General features: G+C 40.8%; 1 protein-coding gene across 1 annotated transcript in view; it reads left to right on the forward strand.

The window, feature by feature from the left end:
* The first annotated feature begins 407 nt into the window (after positions 1-407).
* The window catches only part of ACP3 (acid phosphatase 3), a 49,933-nt gene continuing 23,385 nt past the window's right edge, over positions 408-26,955 (forward strand). Inside the window, exons 1-5 of the mRNA XM_052000139.1 lie at positions 408-553; positions 16,745-16,840; positions 19,262-19,348; positions 20,762-20,914; positions 26,242-26,340. Of these exons, the coding sequence (XP_051856099.1) occupies positions 443-553; positions 16,745-16,840; positions 19,262-19,348; positions 20,762-20,914; positions 26,242-26,340 (546 nt within the window). The 5' untranslated portion in view covers positions 408-442. The remainder of the gene's footprint in view (positions 554-16,744; positions 16,841-19,261; positions 19,349-20,761; positions 20,915-26,241; positions 26,341-26,955) is intronic.

Genomic DNA, 26,955 nt, shown 5'->3' on the forward strand with positions numbered 1-26,955 from the left:
ACAACCGTGTCCCCATTTCCCCTCTGAGTTGAGTAAGCGCCTAATAAATAGACTGCTTGATGCACTATCACGCCCAATTCGGAAATCCCGGGATCTTTGGAAATTGTGCCAATTTTTCCACTCTTACAAATTCCAGAACGCTTAGGAGTCCTCAGCTGCGGGCTAAGGCAAGAGTTTTTTCCTCAGGCGACTATTCTTCCCGGAGGGAGAATGGAGGGATCGGGCGGGAGGGTCCTTCCGACCCCAGGTGGGCCGGCTCCGACCGAATCCCACCGCATGAAGTGGACAGGAGAGCGCCCGAGGCCGAGCGGGCCCAGCTCCTCCCCTCGCGGGCTCTCCGGGCCCCTGGCCCCGCCCCTTGCCATCCTCTGATTAAGCTGCTCCCCCGCGAAGGCGGCTGGGTGCTCGCTGGAAGCCGCCGGGCTCACAGGTGCTTTACAGGATGCGGGCGTCCGGCCCCGGCCCCTCCTCTGCGCTGCTTGCCTTCGCCTCCCTGCTGCTCAGCTGGCCCGGCCAAGCCTCGGCAGCCAAGGAGCTCAAGTTCGCCGTGGTAGTAAGTAGACTTTGCTCTCCGTTGCCTTCCCTTTGTCCCCCGCGGGAGGGAGGGCAGGGGGGGCGCGGTGTCGGGTTTCAGGTCCCCGGCGGACTGGCCCCGGGACGCCCCGACTGCCCCCGCTGCGCTCCCAGTTTGCCGCCGGTGAATAAGCGAGTTTCGCAAGTTTTTCTACCTGAAGGCCAAAACAAGTCCCGACACACCCGCGAACAGCAAGGTTTCTCTCGCTCCCTCCCCCAATTGTGCCCCCTATTTGTTCCCCGTCTCCCCCAGTGCATCAAAGCCCCCTGGGAGCTCACCTTTGACTTCAGTGACTGGATCTGAGAGGCAGCCCCGGAGGGAGGCGGAAAAGCAGTACCCTAACTTCAGAGCGGGCCAAGCCCCGCCGGCTTCTAAACTCTAGCTGGCTGAATTGGGGAGGGGGCGCGGCTCAGGTAGCTGGGGGCGGCTCAGGTAGTTAGGGGGCGGCTCAGGTAGCTGGGGGGCGGCTCAGGTAGCTGGGGGGCGGCTCAGGTAGTTAGGGGGCGGCTCAGGTAGCTGGGGGGCGGCTCAGGTAGTTAGGGGGCGGCTCAGGTAGTTAGGGGGCGGCTCAGGTAGCTGGGGGGCGGCTCAGGTAGTTAGGGGGCGGCTCAGGTAGCTAGGGGGCGGCTCAGGTAGCTAGGGGGCGGCTCAGGTAGCTGGGGGGCGGCTCAGGTAGTTAGGGGGCGGCTCAGGTAGCTGGGGGGCGGCTCAGGTAGCTGGGGGGCGGCTCAGGTAGCTAGGGGGCGGCTCAGGTAGCTGGGGGCCGTCCATAAACCAAAGATCCATTTGGAATTCACCATGGAGCCTTGAAAGTGAAATTCAGTGGTTCAAGAATGTCATTCAAAACTTGGGGATTCCTTTGCCTTTGAATAATGCACTTTTCCTTCCTGACGCCTGTGAAAATATGAGGAAAATGAGTCAGGAAATGAAAAGGGATAGGAAGTATATAACTTAAAGTATAAAATGGAGAGGGGGGCAGTTAGGTGGCGAAGTGGATAGAGCACCAGCCCTGAAGTCAGGAGGACCCGAGTTCAAATGTGGTCTCAGACACTTAACACGTTCTAGCTGTGTGACCCTGGGCAAGTCACTTAAACCCAATTGCCTCAAGGAAAAAAAAGAATACAATAAAATGGAGAAGGGAGAGGCTGAGTGATTGGGTATAGGGGATAGCTTTCTTTATATATGGATCCTAATATAATTTCTTCTTTTCTTCCTCTCTTCCTCTTCCCTACCTGTCTTAACCACTTCCTCTCTTCCCCTTCCCTATTTTAACCACTTTTTTCCTCCTCTTCGCCTCCCTTCTCTCACTTTTTTCTTCTCCAGTCTATCTTTTCTTCTCTTCTCTTATCTCGTTGGGCTCTTCCTCTCCCCACTCCACCTGCCTTTCTCCTCCTCTCTCCTTTCTGTCTCTCTCTCTTTTTCCCTCTTCCCCCTCTCCCCTCCTTTTCCCTCCTCTCCCTACTTTCCACTCTTCCCCTTCTCCTTTTACCTACCCTCTCTCTGTCACCTAGATTCATACATGATTGTCTTTTAATGGCATCTTTCTGTAAATATTCCTTATAAGTGAGATTTCTCATTTAAAGGAGCCCAAAAATTTAATTTGACTTGCAATGAAGCTCCCATTTTCTCACCTCAGTAGATCGAGGTTTAGTTCCTTCTGTATTACAATTTAGTGGCCTATTTTGATACAATGACCTTTTATGTAAATTTTGCTGCCTATTCCAGTGAGTCTCCACTAAGTTATAAGTTAACTATATAGAAGAGGCCAAAGTTCAAGTATTCAAATATGATTTATACTGAAAAGCAACTGAAGGCTTCCATTCTGTAAAACAATGATCCCCACTCCCTTTTTTGGGATGTGATGGAAGCAAGTTGGACTTTTTATTTAAAGCTTTTGAGATTTTTAATTACAGAACTTCCTCAGGGCTGGCATTTGTAGGACACGTTTTCCATATGCTTTGTTCGCAGGAGGGCCATATTTGTTAAGATTTCACGGTACTCACATCATCAAATGCATGGAATCTGCTACTAACAGAGTTACAGGCAGCTCTCAGTTAACTACATCTTAACTAAGTTAATTTCAGTTAGTGAATTATTTGTAGAAATTTTCTTATCCCAGACTAGTTTCCCCCTTATTTTTAATTTAGATTAAGATCCTTTTCCTCCACTGATCCATGTGAATATATGTTCAAGAAATGTAAAATAATGTAAATGTTACACAAATATTCAAATGGTTCACTGATCTCCTCAACATGCATATTCCCTCCATGATAATGATATCCTGCATAATTTTTAGCTATTGCCTCACTTAAGTTTGCCACAGGAAGCCCATCCAATATGCTGGGGGAAGGAAGCAAGTCTTGTGAGTTGCCCTGATCTGGCAAGGATACTGTTGAAGCACAGAGACTATCCATCAGGTTTTTCTCACATTTGCCATATAACCTAGCTCTCTTGTTTTTACAATATTCTAAAATGATATGTTGTATTGTTATTCCTCTTCTAAGAAATTCCTTTTCTTTAATGTATAGCGACATGCTTATGCCCATGCCATGCTACTCTGTTGCCCTAAGGGGAATTTTCAATTGGGATAAATATGCACAGTCACTGGATGAGGAGACAGTTATTTCTCTTGTTAGTTTTTGACTATGTTAACAAAGAGATGTTCCTGTTTGTATGTGACATGTTGCTGATTATAAATCCATTACACTCAGAAACACTCATCCAAGAGTGTTTCACTTGGATGAGATCCATAATTATTCAACAGAGCTTGATCTGAGACAAGAACAACCAAGTAAAAAAATATGCTGTGATACACAACTAGGTGGATGGACAGCCTATGTTACTCATACATGTGGATAGATACTTTTATGCATCTCTTTGTATTTATGTATCTTAGATGCTGAAAAAAGAGAATGACCTGGGTTTAGAATTGAACAGGAAGAGAATGTCCTGGTTTGCTTTTGGGAATTTGCAGAGTTTTCATGATGATGCCACTTTGGTCCCCATACTAAGTGGGGAGCCAAATAGCCAGTCAATCATGCAAATAGCAAGCATTTATTAGTTGCCTACTATATGCCAGTTTCCATGCTAGATGCTGGGATACTAAGACAAAAGTGAAATTGCCCTTCTCCTTAAGGAGTTTACTTTCTTCAGAAATCTTGGGTAGATGCAAAGAATTCCATATTATCCCATTGTGATTCTAAGATAACAAATCAAGCTGATTAATTAAGATGTATATTTCAGGTATAAGTTAGGCCAGATAATTTCTAAGGTTCCTTATAACACTTTAAGATTCTATAATTTATTCAATTCTTCAACCTCGTTAGTACAAAATTTCCATTTAAGGCACTGTGACCGTAATACCCATAGGCTGAAAAAAAACCTATAACACTTCTTGACCAGGTTTAGTCTATAGTACAGTAGTTGAGCAAAGCCCATTGATTCCAGGCCAAGAAGCAATTTCCAGAGGTAATAGATAACCCAGCACTGTTTCCCTGTTTCCAGGAAAACAAAAACCAAAAAGAGCAAAGTTTCTCCTTTAGTGATGGTCCCTAAGAATAGCCCAGTCTTGCTCTGGGCTCTGACGAGAACTCAAGAATGCTTCCAAGATGGCCTGCCATATTAATTGGAACAACTACTGAATTATTAGGAACAAAAATGGAAACTGCTTTCAGAGAAAATCTTAATTGTTACCAATTATTCTTGGTTTCTTTGAGTTTAAAAAAACTGAATTATAACACAGGTGCAATTTAAAGGGATGTAAAAAGAAGAAAGCAAAGGATTATTTGTTAAGAATTGAGGCTCATGTGACTTTAGGCTAATCAAGCAATTCTTGCATACCACCACCAGGCTGATCATGGCTCTTGTATCTAGTCCAGTGGTACCTGAAGTGTCTGCATGAAGTGCTCACATTTGAAATTTTAGGCAAAGTTTAGTGCAAGTATTCACAGGTGGAGACAACTGTCCCTGACTCTTGGAATATCATTCCTGCAGTAGAGAACAATAATTTACATTCTGTGGACTGAGATCTCTCATTCAGGGAGACATTTATGAAAAAAAAAATCCAATATGGACAATATTTTACTTAGTCGGGGACTTCATGTATTATAATCAAACCTTAAAGCACTATATGAATGCTAGTTATAAGACAACACTGTTAATAGCACTGGACTTGAAATCATGAAGACTGAATTCAAATATTGCCTCAGACACTTTCTAGCTCTGTGATTTTGGGCAAATCATTTAGCCTTCTGTGCCTCAGTTTCCTCATCTGGAAAACAGAACAAATAGGAATACGACCCAAGGTTGCTGTGAGGATCAAGGGAGAGGACATCTGAACAATGCTGTACTAACCTTTAAAGCATATATAAATGCTAATTATCATTACATTTGTAAAATAGTGAATCAAAATTTAACTTCATCATTATCCATTTCAGCCACGCTCAGCCCTGTTTGGGGCAGAAGACAAATTATAACTGATTTCTGCCTTCATAGAATGACATCTACTACCCAGATGGAATTTGGCAAGTCCTAGAGCCTTCAGCTCCATCTTTCACATGTGCAGGGTGGACAGTGGTGCCCATGAGGACTTTCAGCTGCCAGTCTATGATCTTCTAATTCCATGTGACAATAATAGCTAATAATCACAGAAACCAACATTTAAATGGCACTATGTGTCGGGTATTGTGGTAAATGCTTTGTTTGGGGTGTGCCTTTTATTATCTTTGCTGAAATATATTTATATATTTATTTATATTTATGTAGATTTTGTATACATATATATAGAGAGACAGAGACAGAGAGAGACAGAGACAGAGACAGAGAGAGAGAGAGAGAGAGAATATATAACCAGTCTAGTTTATACATAGGATATTTAACTTCTTAAGACCTCTTTTTTCCCTTCAATTTTAATGAAATTGTCTACCATACTCTGAGTCTGATTTCTTCTGTATCCAGTCCAATATATTTAGCCTTCGAGCTCCTGAGATGGAATCCCATTTGTGTGGCTATTTTACCTCTAGTCTAGGTATAGGACAGAAGAAGCTATTTTGCTATTCAGATCAATTCAACAAGCCTCTGTCGTATACCTGTATAGATGGCAAATTTGAACTCAGTCTTCCGTCCTTCAGGCCTGATGCTTTATCTACTGCACTACTTTGCTGTCTCAGACACTTAATAGACTTATGTGGATCCAGATAAATCATTTAATGCCCGTTTGATTCAGTTTGCTTATCTGTAAAATGGGATTATAATAGCATCCATCTTTCAGGGTTGCCGTGAGGATCGAATTAGATAATTGTGACATGCTAAGCCCAGTGCCTGGCACATAGGAAGCTCTATATAAATGTTTGCCATTACTGCGATTTCTACTATCAGGCACTATGCCAGAGGCTAGAACATAAAATGAAAAAGAATCATTTCTTTGTCTGGAAACAGAATGTACAATACACAGAAAGTAATTTGGAGGGTGGGGGAGAAAGCAATAGAAGTTTAGATGTTGATGCTCTTCCCTCCAAACAAGACTGACATGCTAGAAGTTCTGTTTCTGAAGGTTTGTATTAGCATTTTATTTTGAGGTGTAGTTTAATGTCAGTGTCCTTTCCAGAAAGTACAGGATATCATAAGTTTTATGGATCTATGCAAACACCAGACAAGGAAGTCAATAATAATAATAATAAGGTAGTTTGACTGGAATGGGAGTACAGAAGCCTACTCACTAGTTCAAGATGAAAAACAAGTTTGAGGGAAGATGAAGAAAGGTAAAAAAAAAATCTGCATATAAATAAGGATAAAAATAGCCATCTGTGAATTGAGAGAATGAGATAGAAAGGAAAGATGTTGGCCCAGAGAAAGTTGGCCCAGTTCAGAATGGTGTTGACTTAGGAACTTCTGAGGCTATGCATAAGAGATGCCTGAAGTGTCATTAATGACAACTGACTCTGAGACTGGGCTTTGAAGAGTGGGGAAAATGCCCAACTAGACTGATAGAACTTGTGACTCCGGTTCTGCCACAAATGGAATCTCATACTTTCATTCAGTTGTATGACTGATGAAAAAATATTGATTTTGGACTTGGGGAGAAATCCTACTTCTTCTTTGAAATGTTGCTTTTTCTACTTATTACCTGGGTGATTGTTGGTAAGCCACTTTACCTCTGGGTCTCAGTTTCCTTATCTGTAAAACAAGAGATTGGACTGCATAGCCTCCGAGTCTTCTTCCAACTCTGTAGCTGTGATCCTATAATCTTTACAAAGCCACTGGTTCCCAGTTCATGACGGTAGCTTAGTTTGTATTCATTAAGTACTTTATAAAAATGGCACAGTATGTTCAAGAGTTGCCCTTAAAAATCCTTCTACCTCATCAAATTATGGGGCAAGTCATTAAATATGGCCACTGTTACATCTATATAAAGCCTTATATTTGTATAGTGCTTTATAATTTATTTCTGGATAATGTCTTATTGTTCACAGAGTTTAACATAGTGCCTGGCATAATTGGAGCTTAAATATTTATTGGGGCAGCTAGGGAGAGCAATGAATAGAACACTGAGCTTGGAATGAGAAGAACTCGTCTACCTAAATGCAAATCTAACCTCAGATACTTATAGACATCTGTGTGATCCTGGACAAACCACTTAATTCTGTTTGCCTCAATTCCTCATCTGTAAAATGAGCTAGAGGAAATGGCAAACCACTCCAACTATTTTTTGCTAAGAAAACCCCCAAAATGGGACCATGGAAAGTTGGATATAACTGAAATAACTGAACAAACATAATATTGACTAAACAAAGCACTCAGCATACATTATGGTGTTGTTGTGTATGTTATGTCCTGTGCAATAACCTGGAAAACAGGTGGGAAAACTATTACAATCCCCACTTTACAGGTAAGGAAATAGAGGCTCCACAAGGTAAGTTAATTTATTAAAATGATCCAGTTAAGTAAGGTTTCTGATTCTCAAGCTAATACTCCTTTTTTTCCCCGGAGGCATTGGGATTAAATGACTTGCCCAGGGTCACACAGCTAGTAAGTTTCTGAGGCTAGATTTGATCTCAGGTCCTCCTGACTTCAGCCATTCTGCCACCTGGCTGCCCCCGCTAATACTCTTTTTTATGCTATCTCATTGTCTTTCTGATGACAGGGAGAAGTGGATTCTCCAGAATTCCATGGCAGAACTTTAGCCCCCCCCCCCCTTAGCTACTGAGCTCTTTTTATCCCAGGGACTTCTGTATATTATAAAACCAGGTCTTTTGCTTATGTACTTGTTTTCATTCATTTTGGGAACTTGTTCCTTATCTAAGGAGTTGAGTTATTTCCTAGGACAGAAAAGAGACAGGTGTCTTCACTGGATCTTGCCCAACTAGACTGATAGAACTCTAAAGTGATAGTTTAGCTTAGAGGAACCACGACTTTCTAAATGACTAAGAAACAATATGAGCTATTTTACTTTTATGTATATCTTAAAAATAAGTTTTAATAATGCTTTTGGTTTTTAGGTCAATAATTTCTGGAAATATCTCTCCTCTCCTGACCCTCCCCTTTAGAATGGTATCATGTCTTTTTGACAAAGAAAAACAATCAAAAATATCCAATAAACATGACAATGTCTAATAATCTATACTCCTTGCTATAGCAGTCTCCCCCCTTCTGCCATGAAGGTAGAGATAAATTTCATTATCCATTCTCTGGAATTATTACTGGATATTTTTTTTGTTTATTTGTTTATTTACTCAATTCATCTTCCTTATGGGAATTTTTTAATATTGTAGCCATTATAATATTATTCTGATTGTACCTGCTTCATTCTGCATCTGTTCATACACATTTTCCCATGTTTCTCTGGATTCCTCATAGTCATAGTTTCTTACTACATAGTAAATTATGTTTTTGCTACTATACTACAGTTAAAGTAGATTATTTTATTAAAGTTTCTTTCTTCCAACCTCTTTTCTCCTACATAGTAACCTCCTTTTTTATTACTAGAATTGTAATAATGTCAGTGAATCAAAGTGTTGGATCCAGAAAAATATGGTAGGAAATACCCTGGGGATTAAAGGAGACATTTGACCAAGTTATTAACTAACTAGTAATATGGCAAAATCTGCCCCATGCCTCAATCACTCATAACAGTAAGTATTTGGGGAAGGACATATGTTCACTCACCCAAGTCAATAGGGGATCATTTAATGCCCTGTGGTATCATTCACTACATCCCCTTGGTAATCTAGAAAGGTTCATTCCAGCTCAATGATTTCTGTCTAATTGCATTATCTACTGAGATGTAAATTTTGCATAACACTTGGAAAATAAACAGACAGAAGTTTTATTTTACAAAGGAGAAACTAGCACAGATATCCTAGGCCTCTTCTGCTACCCTTGTCACTTTCTTGAGCAGCCATGGGAACATAGCCTCCAGTTGACAAATGAAAACTGTAATCCCTTTATTCATGATTATAGTGACTTTTATGAACTAGATCAAGGCACTTTACTTTTCTCAGCCGTTTTTCTCTAATCCCTGAAATAAGGAGGCTGAAGGAGATTTCCTCCCATGTGCTAAATCTAGGATTCTCTGAGGTCAAGGAGAAGCTGCATGGTACAGTGGTTAGAGGGCTGGCCATAAAGTTCATAAATTTTGGGTTCAGGTCCTGTCTCTGATACGTACTAGCTGTGATCCTGGCTAAATTGCTTGAAACTTAGAGCCCCAGGCTACTCTTTCCTTGGTCCACATGAAGGAAGAGCATTTCTACACCAATAATTACTTAAGTTAACAAAAAAATTCTATATCATCTTGTAGTAACTTTTAAGAACTTTCCTCATTACAAGTCTGTGAGATAAATGATATAAAGATCTCCATTTTACTGATGTCCTTTGACCCAGAGAAAGGATGAATCAGTATGAACATAATCAAAGGCTCTAATGGAGGTCCCTAGAAAAATCTGTTCTTGGCCTTATGTCATTCAGCATTGTAATCAAGGATGCTGTTGCCTCCAGAGATGTCCTGTTTATCAAACTGGCAGATTGCACAAAGCTGAGAGGGCTTTTCAGAATGCACTGGGTGACAGAATTATGAAAGATCTGGAAGGATTAGGCTAAATCTAATCAGAAGAAATTTAACAGGAACAAATTTAAAGTTTTACATTTAGGCTTCAAAAATGAAGTATAAAAGTATGAGAGAGAGAGAGAGAAGGAAGAGAAGGAAGAATAGGAAAAAATTGGCAAAACATTGAAAAAGTCTGAAAGTATGTGCAACGGCAGGTGCTATAATAATCATTTTGTAGATGGAGTCACAGATAGACACAGCTAGTAAGTATCTGGGATAGGAGTGGTACTTAAGTCTTTCTGACTCCAAGCCAACTCTACTACTAAAATGCCTGAGAAAGAAAATAGTTCATGAGAAAAGATCTGACTGAGTAAGTAGACAGAAAGTTCTATATAAGCTAATCATGTTAAAAAACCAGTCAAAATAAGGTCATGCGCAATCAGTCTGTATAAATACTAATGCAGTTTACTTAGCACCAGCATGGTACCATGGAGAGCAGAACTGTGGCTTCTTAGCAGGGAGAGCTTCAGGATGGAGCCTCAGTCTACTTACCACTATCCAGAGTACTTTTGAGAAGACTAACCTAGAGGCCACTTTTAAGCAAGCTCCTGAGGAGATGTCATTTTAAGAGGGAGGCAACAAGATTATGGAGCAACTTGGAAATGATCCCAGAAGAGGGTCAGCTGCAGGATACTTAGCCCTAGAGAAGCAAAGTTGTGAAGGAGGAATATAAATATCTGAAGAACTATTAAATGGGAAAAGTATTTGATCTGTTTTATTGACTCTGTAAAAAACAAATACCCATGAGTGGAACAGTACCAAGATAGTTTTATGCTCTCTATAAAAGCAAACTTCCTAGCAATTTGTTGTTGTATTGGAAGTCGTCCAGTCCTTTTGGCCATATCCAACTGTTTGTGACCCGATTTGGGGTTTTCTTGGCAGATACTGAAGTGGTTTGCTATTTCCTTCTCCAGTTTATTTGACAGATGAGGAAACTGAGGTAAATAGGGCTGAGTGACTGACCCAGGTCAGCTAGGAAGGATCTGAGGCTGGATTTGAATTCAGGAAGATGAGTCTTCCTAATTGCAGGCTGGGCACTCTATCCACTGCTCCACATAGCTGCCTGACCTAGGAACTAGAGATGCCCTCAAATCAAGTCAACACTTATTTATTAAGCAGCTACTGTGTGCCAGGAACTCTTCTAAGAACTGAGGATGTAAAAGGCAAAAACTGTCCCTGATCTCAAGGAATTTACTTTCTACTAAGTGTGACAATATGTCAACAAGTATCCAAACAAGGGATAAATTTGGAGCTTAAAGAAGACACTGGCATTCAGGGGCACTGGGAAAGGCTTCTCGCAGAAGGTCAGATTTTAGGAAAAAAGCCAAGCAATAGAGATGAGGATAAAGACAATGCCAGGCATAAAATGAAAAGCAAAACGGATTACGTAAAGAGATTCCGAACTCCCCAACACAGAATAGGAAACTCAAGGAAGATTGACAAGGTTTTGTGTAAGTAATTCCTAACCAGGAATTAGTTGGGCCAGATGACTCCTTATGTCTTCTCCTGCTCTTTTCATTTTATTTTTTTTATTATTTTATTAATTTTAATATTCATTATTAATTTTCTTTAATATTTCTTTCATTTATTTATTAAGTTTATTAATTTTATGAACTGACTTCTATGATTGAACTAAGCACTATAACCTAGTGCTTAATACAGTGCCTGGCACACAACACTCAGATGCTTGTTGACTGACTAATTAATGAACTTTCCCATTGTCATATAGCTAATGAGTGACTAAGCTGGCCTCAGACCCAAATCCCCAGTGTTCTGATTCAGAGTCTGGTGTTTGTTCTTTTATATCACGCTCTCTCCCTCAGCCACCGTCCTGTCATTTTGCATGATTTCATAAGTATAGGTGTTTGACACTTGTCAAATGGGGCTTATTCACACATGTAATTGAAACAGCAGTTGGAGAAAACATCTGCCTTGATAATGTACTAGATATCTGGCTTTCTCTTATCAATTATGTTTCCTTTCACCAGTGTAGACTTCAGCTAATTGTCCCTTACTGTCGTCTACTGCTTAAGCAATATATTCTTCCTCATTTTTGATCATTTTAAGTCTTTATGCCTCATTTGTGGAGTATACTATGGAATCATAAAGGCATGGGACTATACATAAAGACTGAAATATTCCCCACAAACATTAATCTCTTTCCTGACAATGTTAGCCAGGAGCAACAATCCACTCTGACTTTTAGTGTTTGTAGGTTCTTCAATAACAGCTAAATTTATTTTGATAGTCTTGAAAAGATCAGTACAACTTGCCAAAGTATCTGACTTATTTGCAGAATAATAATAATTTTCATTAAGATTATCCATTAAGGTCATCAAAATGTTTTCCTCAAAATAGATACTATAGAATAGATATTATAAGGATTTATTCCCATTTTATAGATGGGAAAACTGAGGCTCAGAGATATTCATCAACTTGCCCCAATCACGGAGTTAGTAATTGTTAGAGTTGGGATTTGATATTTCCAAAACCAACACTGTTACCATTGTGCCAGACTGATTCTCAGTGTAACTAGTACATGGAAGGAATCTGACACAATATATTCTCATGGTTACAAGTGTCTGTCTCTTATAGGATAGCATCAGAGATAGCTGAGGCTAAGTGGGGAACAGGAGAACAAGAGAGATGAACTAACTATATTTGGTGTTCCTTTTCCCCAGGGTTTACAAAAGCCCTAAATAAATTTCTGAGTTAACAAACCTAAAACGTGACCTTTGACATACTGGCAATAAGACCTGGCAAGCTACTTAATTTTTCTGGGTCTCAGTTTCCCCTTCTGCAAACTGAGGGTATTGGGCAGGAAGACATTTAAAGTCCAACTTTGAGTCTCTGATGCTCTGGCTGTAACCTTCATTCCTCATCAGGGTCTATCTTGGTGAGACCACAGACCCATCAAAGTGATGGAGAATTAGGGAGCTGAACGAGCTCCACCTCTCTCTGATGGAGAGACCCCAAAACTCCTGCTTTACTTTATGGGGCCAAATGGCACAAGCCCAATTCTTCTTCTACACAAGGACCTTTTGAAGAGCTGTTGTCACTTCATAATGACCTCAGTCTCCTCCCGTTTAAATGCTTCCAGTCCCTTTGACGTTCCAGGATTCTGGAGCCTCTCAGCACCTTGTTTCCTCCCTCTGAACAAGGTCCAGCTTTTCAGTGTCCTTATAAAAGGCACACTCAGAATTGAACACAATATCCCAGCTCTGACCTGACCAGGGCTCAAGTACTGAATATTGGGTCTTTACTAATATAAGAGTGAATGTGAGAGTGAGGGGTGAAGGAGGGAATCCAAAGCTGGGCTTGAAGTCAGAAAGGTAACAAATCTTATGTTCTGGACCCACTACTTAACCTGTCTATGTCTTTACTACTGTTTATACAATTCTATAAACTGAAGGGATTGTGCTCACTATTGTGTACGATCCCTTCCAGACCCAGATCTATTATCCTGTGATAATGCAGTGGTGGACATCGTGGGCAATGTGGAATGGTACACATAGGGATGGCATAGGGGTCAAGAAGACCTGATTTCATATGCTGTCTCTGCTACATCCTAGCTGAGTGACCACAGACAGTCACTTATCCTGCAAGATGGGTGACCTTGTCCACAGACAATCACTTATCCTGCAGTGTGGGTTGTTAGGGGGCAGGTTAATTCTCCAAGAGCCTCCACAGCTGTGGATCATAGCATCTGAAGGAGTTGCAAGGCAGCTTTTGCTGACACAGGTGCTGCGGACTGGGAATGAGATAAATTGGAGGCAGAGGGAAGAGGAGAGAGATCAGATAATGCAACAGCGTCTCAGTCAGACAGGTCAGAGAACAGCAACGGTCTCTCAGTATCCTCGTATCATCCTCTCACAAGAGGAGATCCATTCTGGGTTGGATCTCCAGCAGCCACTGTCAGGTGGCTCCCATACAGTATTCCAACAGCTCCTGGTAGCACAACAATGGGTGGTCTTGTCCACTTATCTTGAAGGATGGGTGACTTTGTCCACAATCACTTAACCTACAGGATGGGTGACTTTGTCTATATACAATCACTTATTCTGTCCAGGTGACTTTGCACTCTTGTAGATCAGTAGAGCTGGTCTACACTGATGAAGGGAATTTCCACTGTAGAATTTATCTCACCAAATATCAAATGAAATCACAGATCCAGACTCCCTCCTACCACCTAACCACTCCCAATCCACCCCCCAAAAAATGCTTACATCAGCTTTTTCAGTGTATGTCACTCCGGGTGACATACAAAGCTTGTAGTTCACTGGTTTTCAGGCCAACTGAGAACAGATCTGTTGCTCTGGACAGAGTATCAGGGCCAGAGGCAAAAGGATTTGAATTCCGTTCTGGCCTCAGACATTTATTGACTGTATGACCCTGAGCAAATAACTTAACCTGTTTGCTTCAGTTCTTCCTGTATAAAATGGGGACGTGCTGAAGAAGGAAGTGGCAAACTACTACAGTGTCTTTGCCAGGAAAATGCCATGGACAGAAATGCCAGGGACAATGTCCACAGGGTCATGATCGATGACTGAACAGCCACCGAATCTTTTTCTTTCCTTTCAAAGTACTGTGCGCTTAAACAGAGGATGTGGCTTCTTCATTGTTTTTTAATTATAAAGACTTTGGCAGGGAAATGTCACTGAAACAGGGGACATTCCAGTGAAGCCTGGTTTTGGCAGACCAGAACCAGCTTGTTATTGTGACTTCTGCTAACCTTAGCTGATTGGTAGGGACTAATTGGCCCTCTGCAATTTTATGGAGAGGGAGTGGGGAAGACCTTCATTGTTTGGCAGCAAATGGGAAACATTTAGAGGATTCAGATTTCAAGCAGGATCCTCTGAGATATGGATAAAAACTTTTTTTTCTTTGATAATTTCTTTTTTTTTAATTAAAGCTTTTTATTTACAAAACATATGCATGGGTAATTTTTCAACATTGACCCTTGCAAAACTTTTTGTTCCTAATTTTCCCCTCCTTCCCCACCCCATCCCCTCCCCTAGCTGGCAGGTTCTCCAATATATGTTAAATATGTTAAAATATATGTTGAATCCAATATATGTATACATATTTATATAATTATCATGCTGTAAAAGAAAAATAAGATCAAGAAGGAAAAAAAAAACAAGAGAAAACAAAATGCAAGCAAACAACAACAGAAAGAGTGGGAATGCTATGCTGTGATCCACACTCAGTTCCCACAACTCTCTCTCTGGGTGTAGATGGCTCTTTATCATCACAGGATTATTGGAATTAATCTGAATCATCTCATTGTTGGAAAGAGCCACATTGTGGATAAAAACTTACTGGCACATCATCCATTCTCAGCAGGGTATGCAAAGCACTATACAAATGTAAACTACTCTTTTTATTATATAAAGAATTTTCTGACATTATACATTTGTCTAAGGCTTTGTCTCTGGAAGAAACCAACTATTCAGCTACTAAGCCTAATACTACAAGGTATATGGCAACGCATCCTAAAAGGCAGTGAACCTGGAAATATTTTATTAATGATAGCAAGGTCTTTTACCTATGAACAGATAATGCAAGTTTGCAAATATGAAAATATTTCATTCTCAATGATTCTCTGAGATGGATGTTTATATAAAACAAACCCAGAATGTAAATGATATATAAAACTCAATGTTACTCAAATCAGTATTAAATGTATTCTAGATAAATCAATAATTTCTCATAATTTTAGGTTTTCAACAAAGTGATTTAAAAATCTCTTTAATTATTTATTAATGGTGAGTCTTTCTAGGAAAGCCATAGTCCCTCATTAGTGCTACAAGTCTGAAGAAGACCTGACCCCTGAAAGTTCTATACTTTTAGGGATCAGCCTCATAGGACAATTGAACTCCAGTCCTTGTTCATTTCTGAGACCATGAATATTTGTTGAATGAATGACTAAACATAAAAAAGAAGGAATGGATGAACCCAAATCTCCTCCTCAAAGCTAGGAGGTAGCAGAGAGAGGATATGAAACCAAGTTTCTTGACTCCAGCATCATCCTTTTGTATTCCTTTGTTTACACTCAAAAGAGAAGAATGCCCTTTCAGACACCGTGTCTTTAGCCCAGCCAATGGCATGTTTCATGGAGGCTCACAGGAGCAGTGTTGATTGCTTCACAGTGGTAGTTATCCATTTTCTAAGGAGATGGGGCAAGGGGAGATCCAAACCTGTTGTTTCATCAGTGATAAACTCTGGAAAACTGCCACCATTTCTGAACCAGAGCTGACCTGAAGCTTTAGGGTTGCCTGGGGAACTGAGAAATTAAGTGATTTGATGAGGTTTTGATCAGAGGCAAATCTTGACTCCTGGTCTTGCTATCCCTACTCCCAATTTCCTCTCCATCTATGATGCTATGCTGTGTGTGTGTGTATGTGTATGTGTATATGTGTATGTGTATTTTTAATTTCTTATGATAAAATCTTAGGACATTCCAGGAAACCTGGAAAAATCCAAGTTACTCATGCATGACAACTTGTGACAGATTTTGGAGAGCAAGGAAATTGAAACTAAAGTTATTTGCTTTGAAATCAAACCAAGTCACATCTAGCATTGATTAAGTATTTGCTATACTTATATGCAAATACTATGCTTATAAGCACATTCTGTGACTGTGTGTGACTGCACAGTTCCTGAGCTAAGACAAATAAAAGGGAACTGGGATATAAAAGAGTAGGACTTGGATCAGAACCAATGAGCAAAGGTAACAGAGAGGCAGGTAGCTTCTTGAAGTGAAGAAAAATTTGCTAAAAGTTGGAGCTGTCCAAAAGATGAATGGACTGCCCCAAGAGAGAATGCATCTTCCTTACTAGAGACCTCCAAGCAAGGGGATTGTTGAATGTTCCAAGTCTGTGATTAGAAACTTCAGTTCTAGTGATCCATCCTTAAATATTAATTGTGTTATCCAACCATGCTTTCTGATACCTGAAGAACTGCGAAGAGGATGAGAGAGTAGCTGGATTTATAGTGAAACATCAAGACAAGTAAATGAGAAGCACCAAGTGAAATAAACACCATTTATTTCCCATTTGTTTTTCCAGTTATTTCGGCATGGAGACCGGAGTCCCATTGAAACCTTTCCTAATGATCCCTATCAAGAATCTGCTTGGCCTCAGGGATTTGGACAACTGAGTCAGGTTGGTCAGCTTTTCAGATAAGTATGATGGGTGAAGTACAAGAGGAGGTGTTCAGTAATTGTTCTAATCTTTTTTTTCCCTGATGGGCATATTAAAATTGGAAGGTTGTACAATATAAATCAATTATTAAGGTTTAAAAAATAAAAAAGATGTACAAAACAGCAGAATAATCCATACCTAAATATTAGATTCAAAAGAATTTAATAACTATTCTTCTAATTTATGAAATGAGTCAATTGGGCTGGAAATACATGATCTAAGACTCACTGTTAATATTCTAAAGTGCAAAGAACACTGGCTGTGGAATGAACCAAAGGACATGATTTCAGATGCTGATTCTGCTGCTTATTATCTGTGTGGCTTAGGCAAGTCATTTATCTCAGTTTCCTCATCTGTCAAATGGGGAAATTGGGTTCAATGGCCTGAGGTCCTTGTCAGCCTTAGGAGAGAGATCAGACAACGCAACAGCCTCTCAATCAGAGAGGTCAGAGAACAGCAACTGCTTCTCAGTCTCCTTGTATCATCCTCTCACAAGAGGAAGCAACTCCTAAGAGTTGCTTACCTTCTCTAAGCCTCAGTTTCCTTATCTGTAAAATCTCTAAGGTGGTTCTTCTGTCCTGCAGCATCTCTTCCTTTACATTTGAATCAGCTTAGAAAACCTCATCCCTACTTGTTAGTGCCTGTGTCTCCCCAGAGACTCCATGCTTCTGACCCCCCTGGTTAGACCTTCCCCCAGAGGAGTCTTCAGGCTGTTCGAGCTCAGAAGCATCTCCTGTGAATGACTCTGATGTGGTCTAAGGGTGCTCAAGGTCACCTCCCAGCCATGGACCGTGGGTCTTATTTGAAATCTTCAAAAGAGAGCGGGTTGCCTGACCAGTTCCGCAGCGAAGATAAAAAGCCACGACGATCCAAAGCCACAGACTTGGAGGGGGCGTAACAACAACAAACATTTTTCTGTGTTACTTCAAAGATTGCTAGCTCCTTCTTTAAAACAAACGCATGAATGGTTGGTGGGCCAATAGCACGACCTCCGTTTCACAGATGAGAAAGCAGATTCAGAGAGTGTAGGTGACCCGACTGTTACAGTTAAGTAAATAACTCTCACAGCCTGAATGTAAGCCCAGAGCTCCTAATCCCGGATCCAGCGCCCTTTCCATTACTGTCAGAAAGCGGCTGAGAGCCCCAGATTTTCCAAGGCACGGGTTGGTGAAACACTCTTCCCTTTTCACTAACTCCCAGGTAGAGAGCCCTTTACTTTCCAATTTCTCAGGTTAGGCAGGTGGCAGGGGAGGGTGGGCGTGGAATGAGTGACACTATCCAGGACAATGTCCCCTCTGTTTCGGGCCTGTCCTGGATGACTACCAGGATCATCTGATCCTCTGAACAGTCCTTCTCTGCTTTAAAATCCATTTGCAATGCTTTATTTATATATCCTCCAGCTTCCTCTCGCATCATTCTGCACCAAGGAAAGGTGCAGATAAAATAAACAAATTCTGCCTGAGTGCCCATCCTGTCACTCCTTCAGCTACCAGTGAAGGGCCCGGGAGACTTTACGCTTCTGCGCCATCCTGGCTCCTCTCTTAGACAATTCAGTTCTAGTCCTTTCAGTGTCTCCATCCACACTGCCATCCCCGGAGCAGGCCATCATTATCTCAAGTCACGGCTATTGCAGCAGCCTGCAGGTTGATCTCTCTGCCTCCGATCTCCTCATTCCAACCCATCCTTTGTTCAGCCGCCAAAGAGATTTTCCTAAAGCTCGAGTCTGACCGGGTCTCCTTCACCCTACTCCATATCTTTGAGTGGCTCTATCGCCTTCAGAACATCCTCTGTTCTGCATGGAAAGCCCTTCAGTTTCTAGTCTCCTTCTTTCCAGTCTTCTTATACCTTTCTTCCTTCTACTTTAATCCTCCAGGAATGGCCCTTGTGCTATTCCTCGGGCAGAGAACTCTGTCTCATGGCTCCCTGCGTGTTCAATGTCTGCTTTCCTCACCCAAAATGCTTTTTCCCCATCACCCCAACCTCTGGTTTCCCTGGCTGCCTTCAAGACTCAGCTTAATTGCCACCTTCTAAAGGAAGCCTTTCCCAGTACCTCCTGTTCTTAGTATCTTCCCAGTGAGATTCCCTCTCATTTATACCACCTATATGATGAATAACCAATTTTTTCCATGTTGTTTCCCTCATTAAAATGGAAGTTCCTTGAAGACTTTGCTTGAATCCCCAAATGCTTAGCCCAGTATTTAGCACATAGTGGGTACTTACTAAATGCTCATTGAGTCTGACTCAGAGCTCAAGTTTCTTCTTCTTTGCTCATTGTCATTGAAGTCTGTGGTACTGGACTGTGCCAGAACTACCATTATTTATAAAGAGCTGGATGATTTATCCAGATCATTTGTCTTGACCTCTGTCTTTGTGTTCCCACAGCTTGGAATGGAGGAGCACTATGAGCTTGGAACCTATCTAAGGAAAAGATATTCCAAATTCTTGAATTCTACTTACCACCCACATAAGGCAAGTAAGACAAGTGGAGGGAGGGAAGAGGAAAGAATTTCCCTGCCCCAAGGTAAAAACCAAGTTGAACATTACATTCATGGGAGAGCCTGTTTTCTTTTTGTTGTTATTTTAGTCATTTCAATAGTGTCTCATTCTCTGTGACCCAATTTGGGGTTTTCTTGACAGAGATACTTGCCATTTCCTTCTCCACCTCAAATGACAGGTGAGAAAACCAAGACAAACAGGGTTATGTGACTTGTATAGAGTCACACAACTAGTAAGTGAATTTGGAAAAATGAGTCTATCTGATTTTAAGTACAGCTTTCTATTCACTTTGCCATCTGTTTCCCTTTATAGGAGATCAAATACTGCTAAAATGCACTATTTTTAGAGTCATTTCCCTTTCTTCACTGAACCATTCAATAGTAACAGCAATAATGTCAATAATGACAATAGTCATTCTTTACTCAGTAAGATTATTCAAGAAAAAATGTATCTGCAAACTTCATTTTTAAAAAATGAATTGCCTTTGTATCCCCAGTGGCTAGAACAGTACCTCGTCTAGGTAGGTGCTTCATGAATGCTTGTTGATGGATTAACTTCCTCAGTGGAAAGAGTTCCCTGCACTGCTGAAATTAAAATCAGAATCAAAAATTCATTCAATCATCAAACACTGACTATGGATTTACTGAGTATCTGTCTGCCAGGCTCTGTGCTAAACGCTGGGAATGCAAAGAATGGGGAGACAGCATGTAAATAACACCAGGTACATATAAAATAGAGACAGAACAGATGGGAAGTCACGTCAATGAAAAAAAAAAAACACCAGCAGTTGGTTAAGCACCCTGCAAAAGGCCTCCTGCAGAAAATGAGACTTGAACTAAGATTTGAAGGGAACCAGGGAAGCCTGCAAGTGAAGGGAGGGGCAAAACATCCCAAGCACATGGGTCAGCCAGTGCTACAGCAAGAAAACACTGAATAATCTGTTCAGGAACTTAAAGGAATCTGTTTGAATTGCAATGGAGAGAGGAGAATAAAATGTAAGGGGACTAGAAAGGAGGAGGAAAAAACTAATTAAAACTTGTGGAGAGAGTCTTTTGAAATGTACATAGTCACCCCTTAATTTATTGATAAATTCACACTTGTACAGATAATGTATACAATAGCACACATTTGTGCTATTGCCTCTTTCTGTAAAAGAGCAAAGTAAGTCCAATAACTGAGGATATCCTACTCTTGCGTAAGCTTCCTGTGTGGCCACATCTGGCCCTTTCCCTAATGCTTTGTTAGTTCTTTAGCAAACCCACAGTTCCTATAAATTGGTCTCTGCTCTATTTTTTTTGGGTACTATATGTCCTAGTAGTATTTGGGGAAAGACCTTGTACTGATGACTGGTTCTACCGATGGGGATTGATTTTTTTTGTCTGTTAGGTTTACGTCCAAAGCACAGATATTGACCGGACCCTGATGAGTGCCATGACAAACCTCGCTGCTCTGTTTCCACCAGAAGGTTCAAGTATTTGGAACCCCCAAATCCTCTGGCAGCCTATTCCAGTTCATACAGTCCCACTTTCCCAAGACCAGGTCAGTATGACGAGAGAGCCACAAGTGTCTCAGTTGAGGATTACAGAGAAATCTGAAGAAGCCAGGACAAACTACACATTAATTTCAAGTCATTTTAAAAGTTCAGAAAAATCACTGTTTACTGTGTTCAGAGGTATGCTAGGTGTTGAGGAAAATAAGCCACAATTCCTGCCTTCACAAAGTTTACAGCCTCGTACACAGAATACAAGTATACACTATAATATGCAGAAGAGTATGTATAGAATATCTGAGGTATACTAATATACAGAATAATATTTGATGTTAATATCATGTAAACTAATGCACAAAATAATAGTGTACAGAATGATAGCTGATAAGTGCTGGTTCAGAGATGTAGGTACCAAGTGCTGTGTGAGGTCAGAGCAGAGAAAGATTGTTATTTACAGGGAGAGTCACAAAGGCTTCATGAAAGAGTGAGCACCTGGGCTTCCAAAGCTAAATAACAACTCACTAAGTGAAGAAGTTAAGGGGACATGTCAGGTAAAGGAGTGCAGATTGCACAGGGCAAATTGTGTTCTGAGCCCAGCAGGCATTGTACCAGCATTATGTTGGTTAGTTGACGCTTTGTGATCCTATTTGGGGTTTTCTTGGCAAAGATACTGGAGTGGGTGGCTATTTTACAGATTAGGAAACTGAGGCAAACAGGGTTAAGTGAGTTGCCCAGGGTCACACAGCTAGTAAGTATCTGAGGCTGGATTTGAACTCAGGAAGATGAATCATCCTAATTCCAAGCCCAGCACTCTATGCACTGTGGCCATCACCCAGTGGTCCATGTGAGAGGGAGATAAGCAGGGTAAATGTTACCCAAGAGGAGCTCCTGCTTCCTGTATTTTCTCCTGGACATGAGGTGAATTTTCTCTGTTCTTGGTACTTGTTGCTCCACTAACACCACCCAGTTCGGAAGTTCATGACTAGTACATGTAACCCGAACTGCTTCCTTGGGTTTGGCTCTTAAAAGCAGGCCGTGTGTAATGTCCAGGGCTGGAGGGCTAGGAAGTGGGAGAGCCTGGGCAAGGAAGAGAAAGGAGCTCCACACAGACGTGTTCTCCCCTCTCGGGGATCATTCAGCCTCAGGCAGGGCAGCAGCTGGAGGCAGAAGGAGAATGGTGAGCCACTGAACCCAATGGGAGATGTAGGTACCAGAGCCAAGGTACCTGGCAGCAACAGAATGAAAGGAGTTTAAGAAGTTCCAAGACCAGGTGAAGGAATTCCTGGACCACACCACAGATCTAGTTCAAATCAAGAGTTTAAGTTGAAACCAAGGAGCCACACAACCAAGAGCCATAACTAGAAAGAGCGAGCTTAAACCTTGCCATCACTGGGACCGTGAGTAATGTGGATTGTAAAGTGGGAATGAGACTCTCTAATGACTCTGCAGGGTCCCTCTATAACTGTGGAGTGACTGTGTAAGACCCTAGGAAAGGTGGGGCTCAATATGAGGATGGCGTCCAGCCATCCCAAGTCCTTGCTCCTCACAGGGCACCTCATCCAGAGTAACACTGTAAGTCTGGAGACCTAGATAAGTCCTTAGGGAAGGCATGAATTCATCAAAGCCTTTAATGGCTTTATGTTCAAATCTCCTGCATTTTTTGTGAACTTAACTAGATCCTGACCGGAATTCAGTGTCTTCGTAGCATGAATAATCATTCACAGCGCTGGATTTGAAGTCCCATTTCCGTTTTTGTGATCAGTTAGACATAAGACAAATCCTTCTGTTCCCAGGAGAAATACTGGATGAGAGCTAAGGAGATTTCCCCAAGATTGAACTTAATCCACAGGAATTCCGAATCTTGATATGACACGTGGGTTATATTAATTTTGGAAAGTTGAATGCTAACAATTATTAAGATCCTTGAAGGCCAGACAAATAAATGTGAACTATATTTGATGGCCAATAGTCATTGAAAGTCTCCAAGAAATAGTACCATATCCCCCAGATCTATGTAGGAAAATGATTAATCTGGCTGTGGTTTAAAGAAAAGAAAGGAAAGGGAGAGAGAAAAGATGGTAAACATAAACAGTCAAAACTATTATAACAACCAAAATAGATGGTAATGAGGATCTTTATAGAGTTCTAGCAGCGTGAATAAAGAGAAGATGATGAATGCAAGAAGAACATCCTAAGGAGCAGCTAGGTGACACAGTGGATAGAACACCAGCCCTGAAGTCAGAAGGACCTGAGTTCAACTATGACTTCAGACACTTAACACTTCCTAGCTGTGTGACCCTGGGCAAGTCACTTAACTCCAATTGCCTCAGGGGAAAAAGGAGAAGAAGAAGAAGAGCTTTCCAAGAAGGTGATACTAGGCTCTATCCTTATTTGACTGTGTCTATCCAATTCTAGACACCATCTGTTAAAGTTCTTGATAATATGGCGGATCTCTAGAAGGAGATTAACCAGGGTATTAAAAGAGATTATGAGGAAAGGACTGGGGGTCTTTACCACAGAGAAAAGACTCAAGGGAGTTATAATGACTGTCTTCAAATATATGAAGTGACATTTTGCAGAAAGGAAATTGTTCTGTAGGACAGAAGTAGAAACAAAGAGATTGCAAAGAGGTTGATTTGGGCTTAATATAAGAAAAGCTTTCCTAGCAATCAGAATCAGCCCGGGGGTATTGGACTACCTCAAGAAGCCTTGGGTTCCTCCTCATAAATAGCTTCAAGCAAAGCTGGATGGGCCACGTATCACAGACACTATCGAGGGCCAAAGTGGGGTCTTTGGTTTCTGAGGTCTCCAATACCGGGCAGCTCTGGCTCTGGGATATCAAAAATGACACCAACAAAACTCAGTAACCAATTTCTGGTAAGAGGTGAGAAGCAGGAGTGAGTCAGAGATAACGGATAATAGAAGCATCAAGAAAAAGGAAATGGTCCCATGTGACTTCTGAGCTGCGGAAACTCCAAGGTTTTCTTTTTTCTCAGTTCATACATACAGAGGATGTTTCAAGATGTAAATTTCCAGGCTAATCCTAGACAATATAAGGAAGCTAACAAATTTTGCTGGGGGCCAGTTTATTAATGTATTTTTTTCTACTTAGCCTTTTCTTCTTCCCTCCTAGTCTTCTCTTCCATCTTTTCCCTTTACTCAATGTTTACTAACTTCCAGCTGTCCAAATCTTTTCTACTTCAGTCTAGCCTCTTCTGGTTATTCCATGCTTCAGAATTACTTCTCCCTTCTTCCTTAATCTTCTATCAGAATTTCCATAGTTTGATTTTTGAAATTTTCAGTGGACATATAAGAAGAAAGTAATTGGGTTGAACTAATTCACATTTGGTTGTGAATAGCTAATATAGCCTTTCAAAGCGTATTTGCAGAGAGGTGAGAAAGGAAGGGACAAGAATTCCTAATTCTAAATGTTAGAATTTCAAGAACTATGGGAAGATATTGTGTGGGTAGAGTGTTCTTGTTTAAATTATATCAGAGAGAGCAGCAGAGCAAAGGGTAGATGAGCTCTTCGGCAGAACTCCATGGAGACCTAAAAAATGCCCAGACCAAGTCTTGCTTGGGAAATGCAAGGGGAAAAAAAGCACCGTGAGTCATTTTTTCCAGGCCAGGTCATCATAGGAAGACAGACAGTAATATTTCTGGACACTGGGCTCACCATGGAAAGATTTCTAGTGTTGATTGTCAATGAGGGTCTGTTCACCACCGTGCATCAGGACAAGAAGTCCCAAACCCACAGGGATTTTGTTCAGGGACAGGTAAAAACTGGTGGCTCCCTCATTCCAGGTCACAGATTCAGACTGAGGACCTGGTCCTATAATGAGGAGCCATGAGCTGTGTCCTAAACAAGAAGCAATACAAAATCAAGCACCAACTCTGACCCCAGGAATGAAGCAGAATCTCTGTTCCAGCCTCCACCTTAGTGAGAAACAGGCTGACCCAGAGGTCCCTCCCAACTGTGAAATGCTATGATTCTCTGCTCCCCGAGCTCATGTTTTAGAGAGCTTGGACTTATAGAAATGGGTTATAGAAGTACAGTCAGGACTTCAGATAAAAACTTCAATACGGAGAATCTTCAAAACAGAGGTGAAAACAGAATCAAGCAGAGAAAAAATGATCTGTAAACCTTTAAACTCTTTGGATAGCCACAAAGCTGTTAAGGCAAGTTGTGATAGATGTACTGGAGAGAAAGTGCCTACGTTAGCACTTATGTTACAAAGAGAATAGAATTCTTCAAATTTCCAGGAACTCAAATCTCCTCTGTCTCTATTAAGAAATATCCAGTTCCATAATCCTATGAGAAAAGCATCCACGTGTTACTGCAGAGTTGCCACATGGGAGAAAAGAGTATTTCATACCTCAGAAGTCATTGCAGCTCTGGCTTCAGTATATGTACAAGAAACAGACAGAAAATAACTTAAGATTGATATATGGGATATAGATACCATTAGCTGGGAAGCATCTTAACAATTACTCTCCACCAAGATTTTTCATCCATCATCATGGCTTAGTCATTCACCCTGATTAGTTAGGGAAGAATCAAGAGAACAGGACCAACTTTTTTTACTTCTGTTAAGGTTTCTGAACAAAGACTCCTAGAACTAGAGCAGGAAAGGGGGACCCCACAGCTCACCTGAACTACCTCCTGCATTTTACAGACTTGCCCAAATCCACATGGGTAAATATCAAAGGCAGAATTTAAACCCATATTTCTTGGCTAAGATATTGCAGTGGTTGGCCATTTCCTTCTCCAACTCATTTTACAGATGAGGAAACTGAGGCAGATGAAGTTATTGACTTGCCCGGGGTCTAAGGGTGGATTTAAAGTCAAAAAGATGAGTTTTCCTGACCCCGGGCCTGATGCTCTATTCACCCTAGAGCCACCTAACTGCCCTGTTCTACTATTTGTACCAGTGCCAGAACTTAAAATATAAATTTCTGATCTGTGTAAAATATGGGAGTTGGAAGGACTGCCTATATATATATAATCTATTTTGTAATTGAGAGGGGGAGAGGGAATAGAAGGATTTATGTCTCATTTCAGTTGAAGAAAGAGGAAATGACCTAGTATTTCATCACAGGCCTTTCATCTCTTCCTGAGAAGAATGAGATATTGTGCAGCTTTATTCTCTTCCTATGTCCCTGTTTAAAACTCTCAAATACATTGATTCCTTTAAAAAAAAACTAATTTCAAAGATTCAGTTCAATTAAATATTAGTTTTTTTATGTCAGTTTCCCTAATTGGTTTAAAATGTGCCTATACCTTTTCTAATATTTCTATATAATAATTATAATTTAGAAATGGAATTTGTCCCAATATTTCTGCCTAATGGATTTTTTTTGGTTCTTGTTTTTTCAGTTGCTGTATTTTCCTAATACAAAATGCCCTCGATTTAAAAAGCTTCAGGAAGAAACTTTGATGTCAAAGGAATATCAAAACTTGATTTCTCCATATGAGGTTTTTAAAAAAACAACTTGGCTTTATTCTTCTATATGTCGTTGTAGAATGGGTTCAGATTGCAAACAGGAAAGGACTCCTTCCCAGCAAGATCACTTCTTGGGTTAGATTGGGAGTGTTTGGGACTTAACACAATTGAAAAGGTCAAGATCAGAATTGTAATGACAGTTTGATCAGCTAGCTTGATATCATGCCACAACCACAGACTATATCCCCAAATCTAATCTGCTTTCTTAAAAAATGGACCTATTTAGAAATGTTCTTCAGGTGTTTCATTTGTGTCCAATTCTCGTGACCTTATTTGGAGTTTTCTTGGCAAAGATACTGGAGTGGTTTGTACAAGAGAAAACTCCCTAACGTGCTTTAGAAACTTTAAGATGTTCTATAAATGTTACTATTAAGATATGCACATAAGTCCATGTAAATGAGGTATATTTAAGAAAATACAATCTCAAGACGTAAGTCTTACTGAGAACAGTAAATGGAGGTTATCACCTTTGTACATAAAGCAAAACTCATTATTATCTTTCCACTTTATGAGTCTCACATCCTGTGTTCAGATTGTGGGCAGAGACAACTTTTTGGACAAAGATTCTATACTCCAGTCACAGGATC

Source organism: Antechinus flavipes, chromosome 5, assembly GCF_016432865.1.
Source record: "Antechinus flavipes isolate AdamAnt ecotype Samford, QLD, Australia chromosome 5, AdamAnt_v2, whole genome shotgun sequence".
Taxonomy (NCBI): domain Eukaryota; kingdom Metazoa; phylum Chordata; class Mammalia; order Dasyuromorphia; family Dasyuridae; genus Antechinus; species Antechinus flavipes.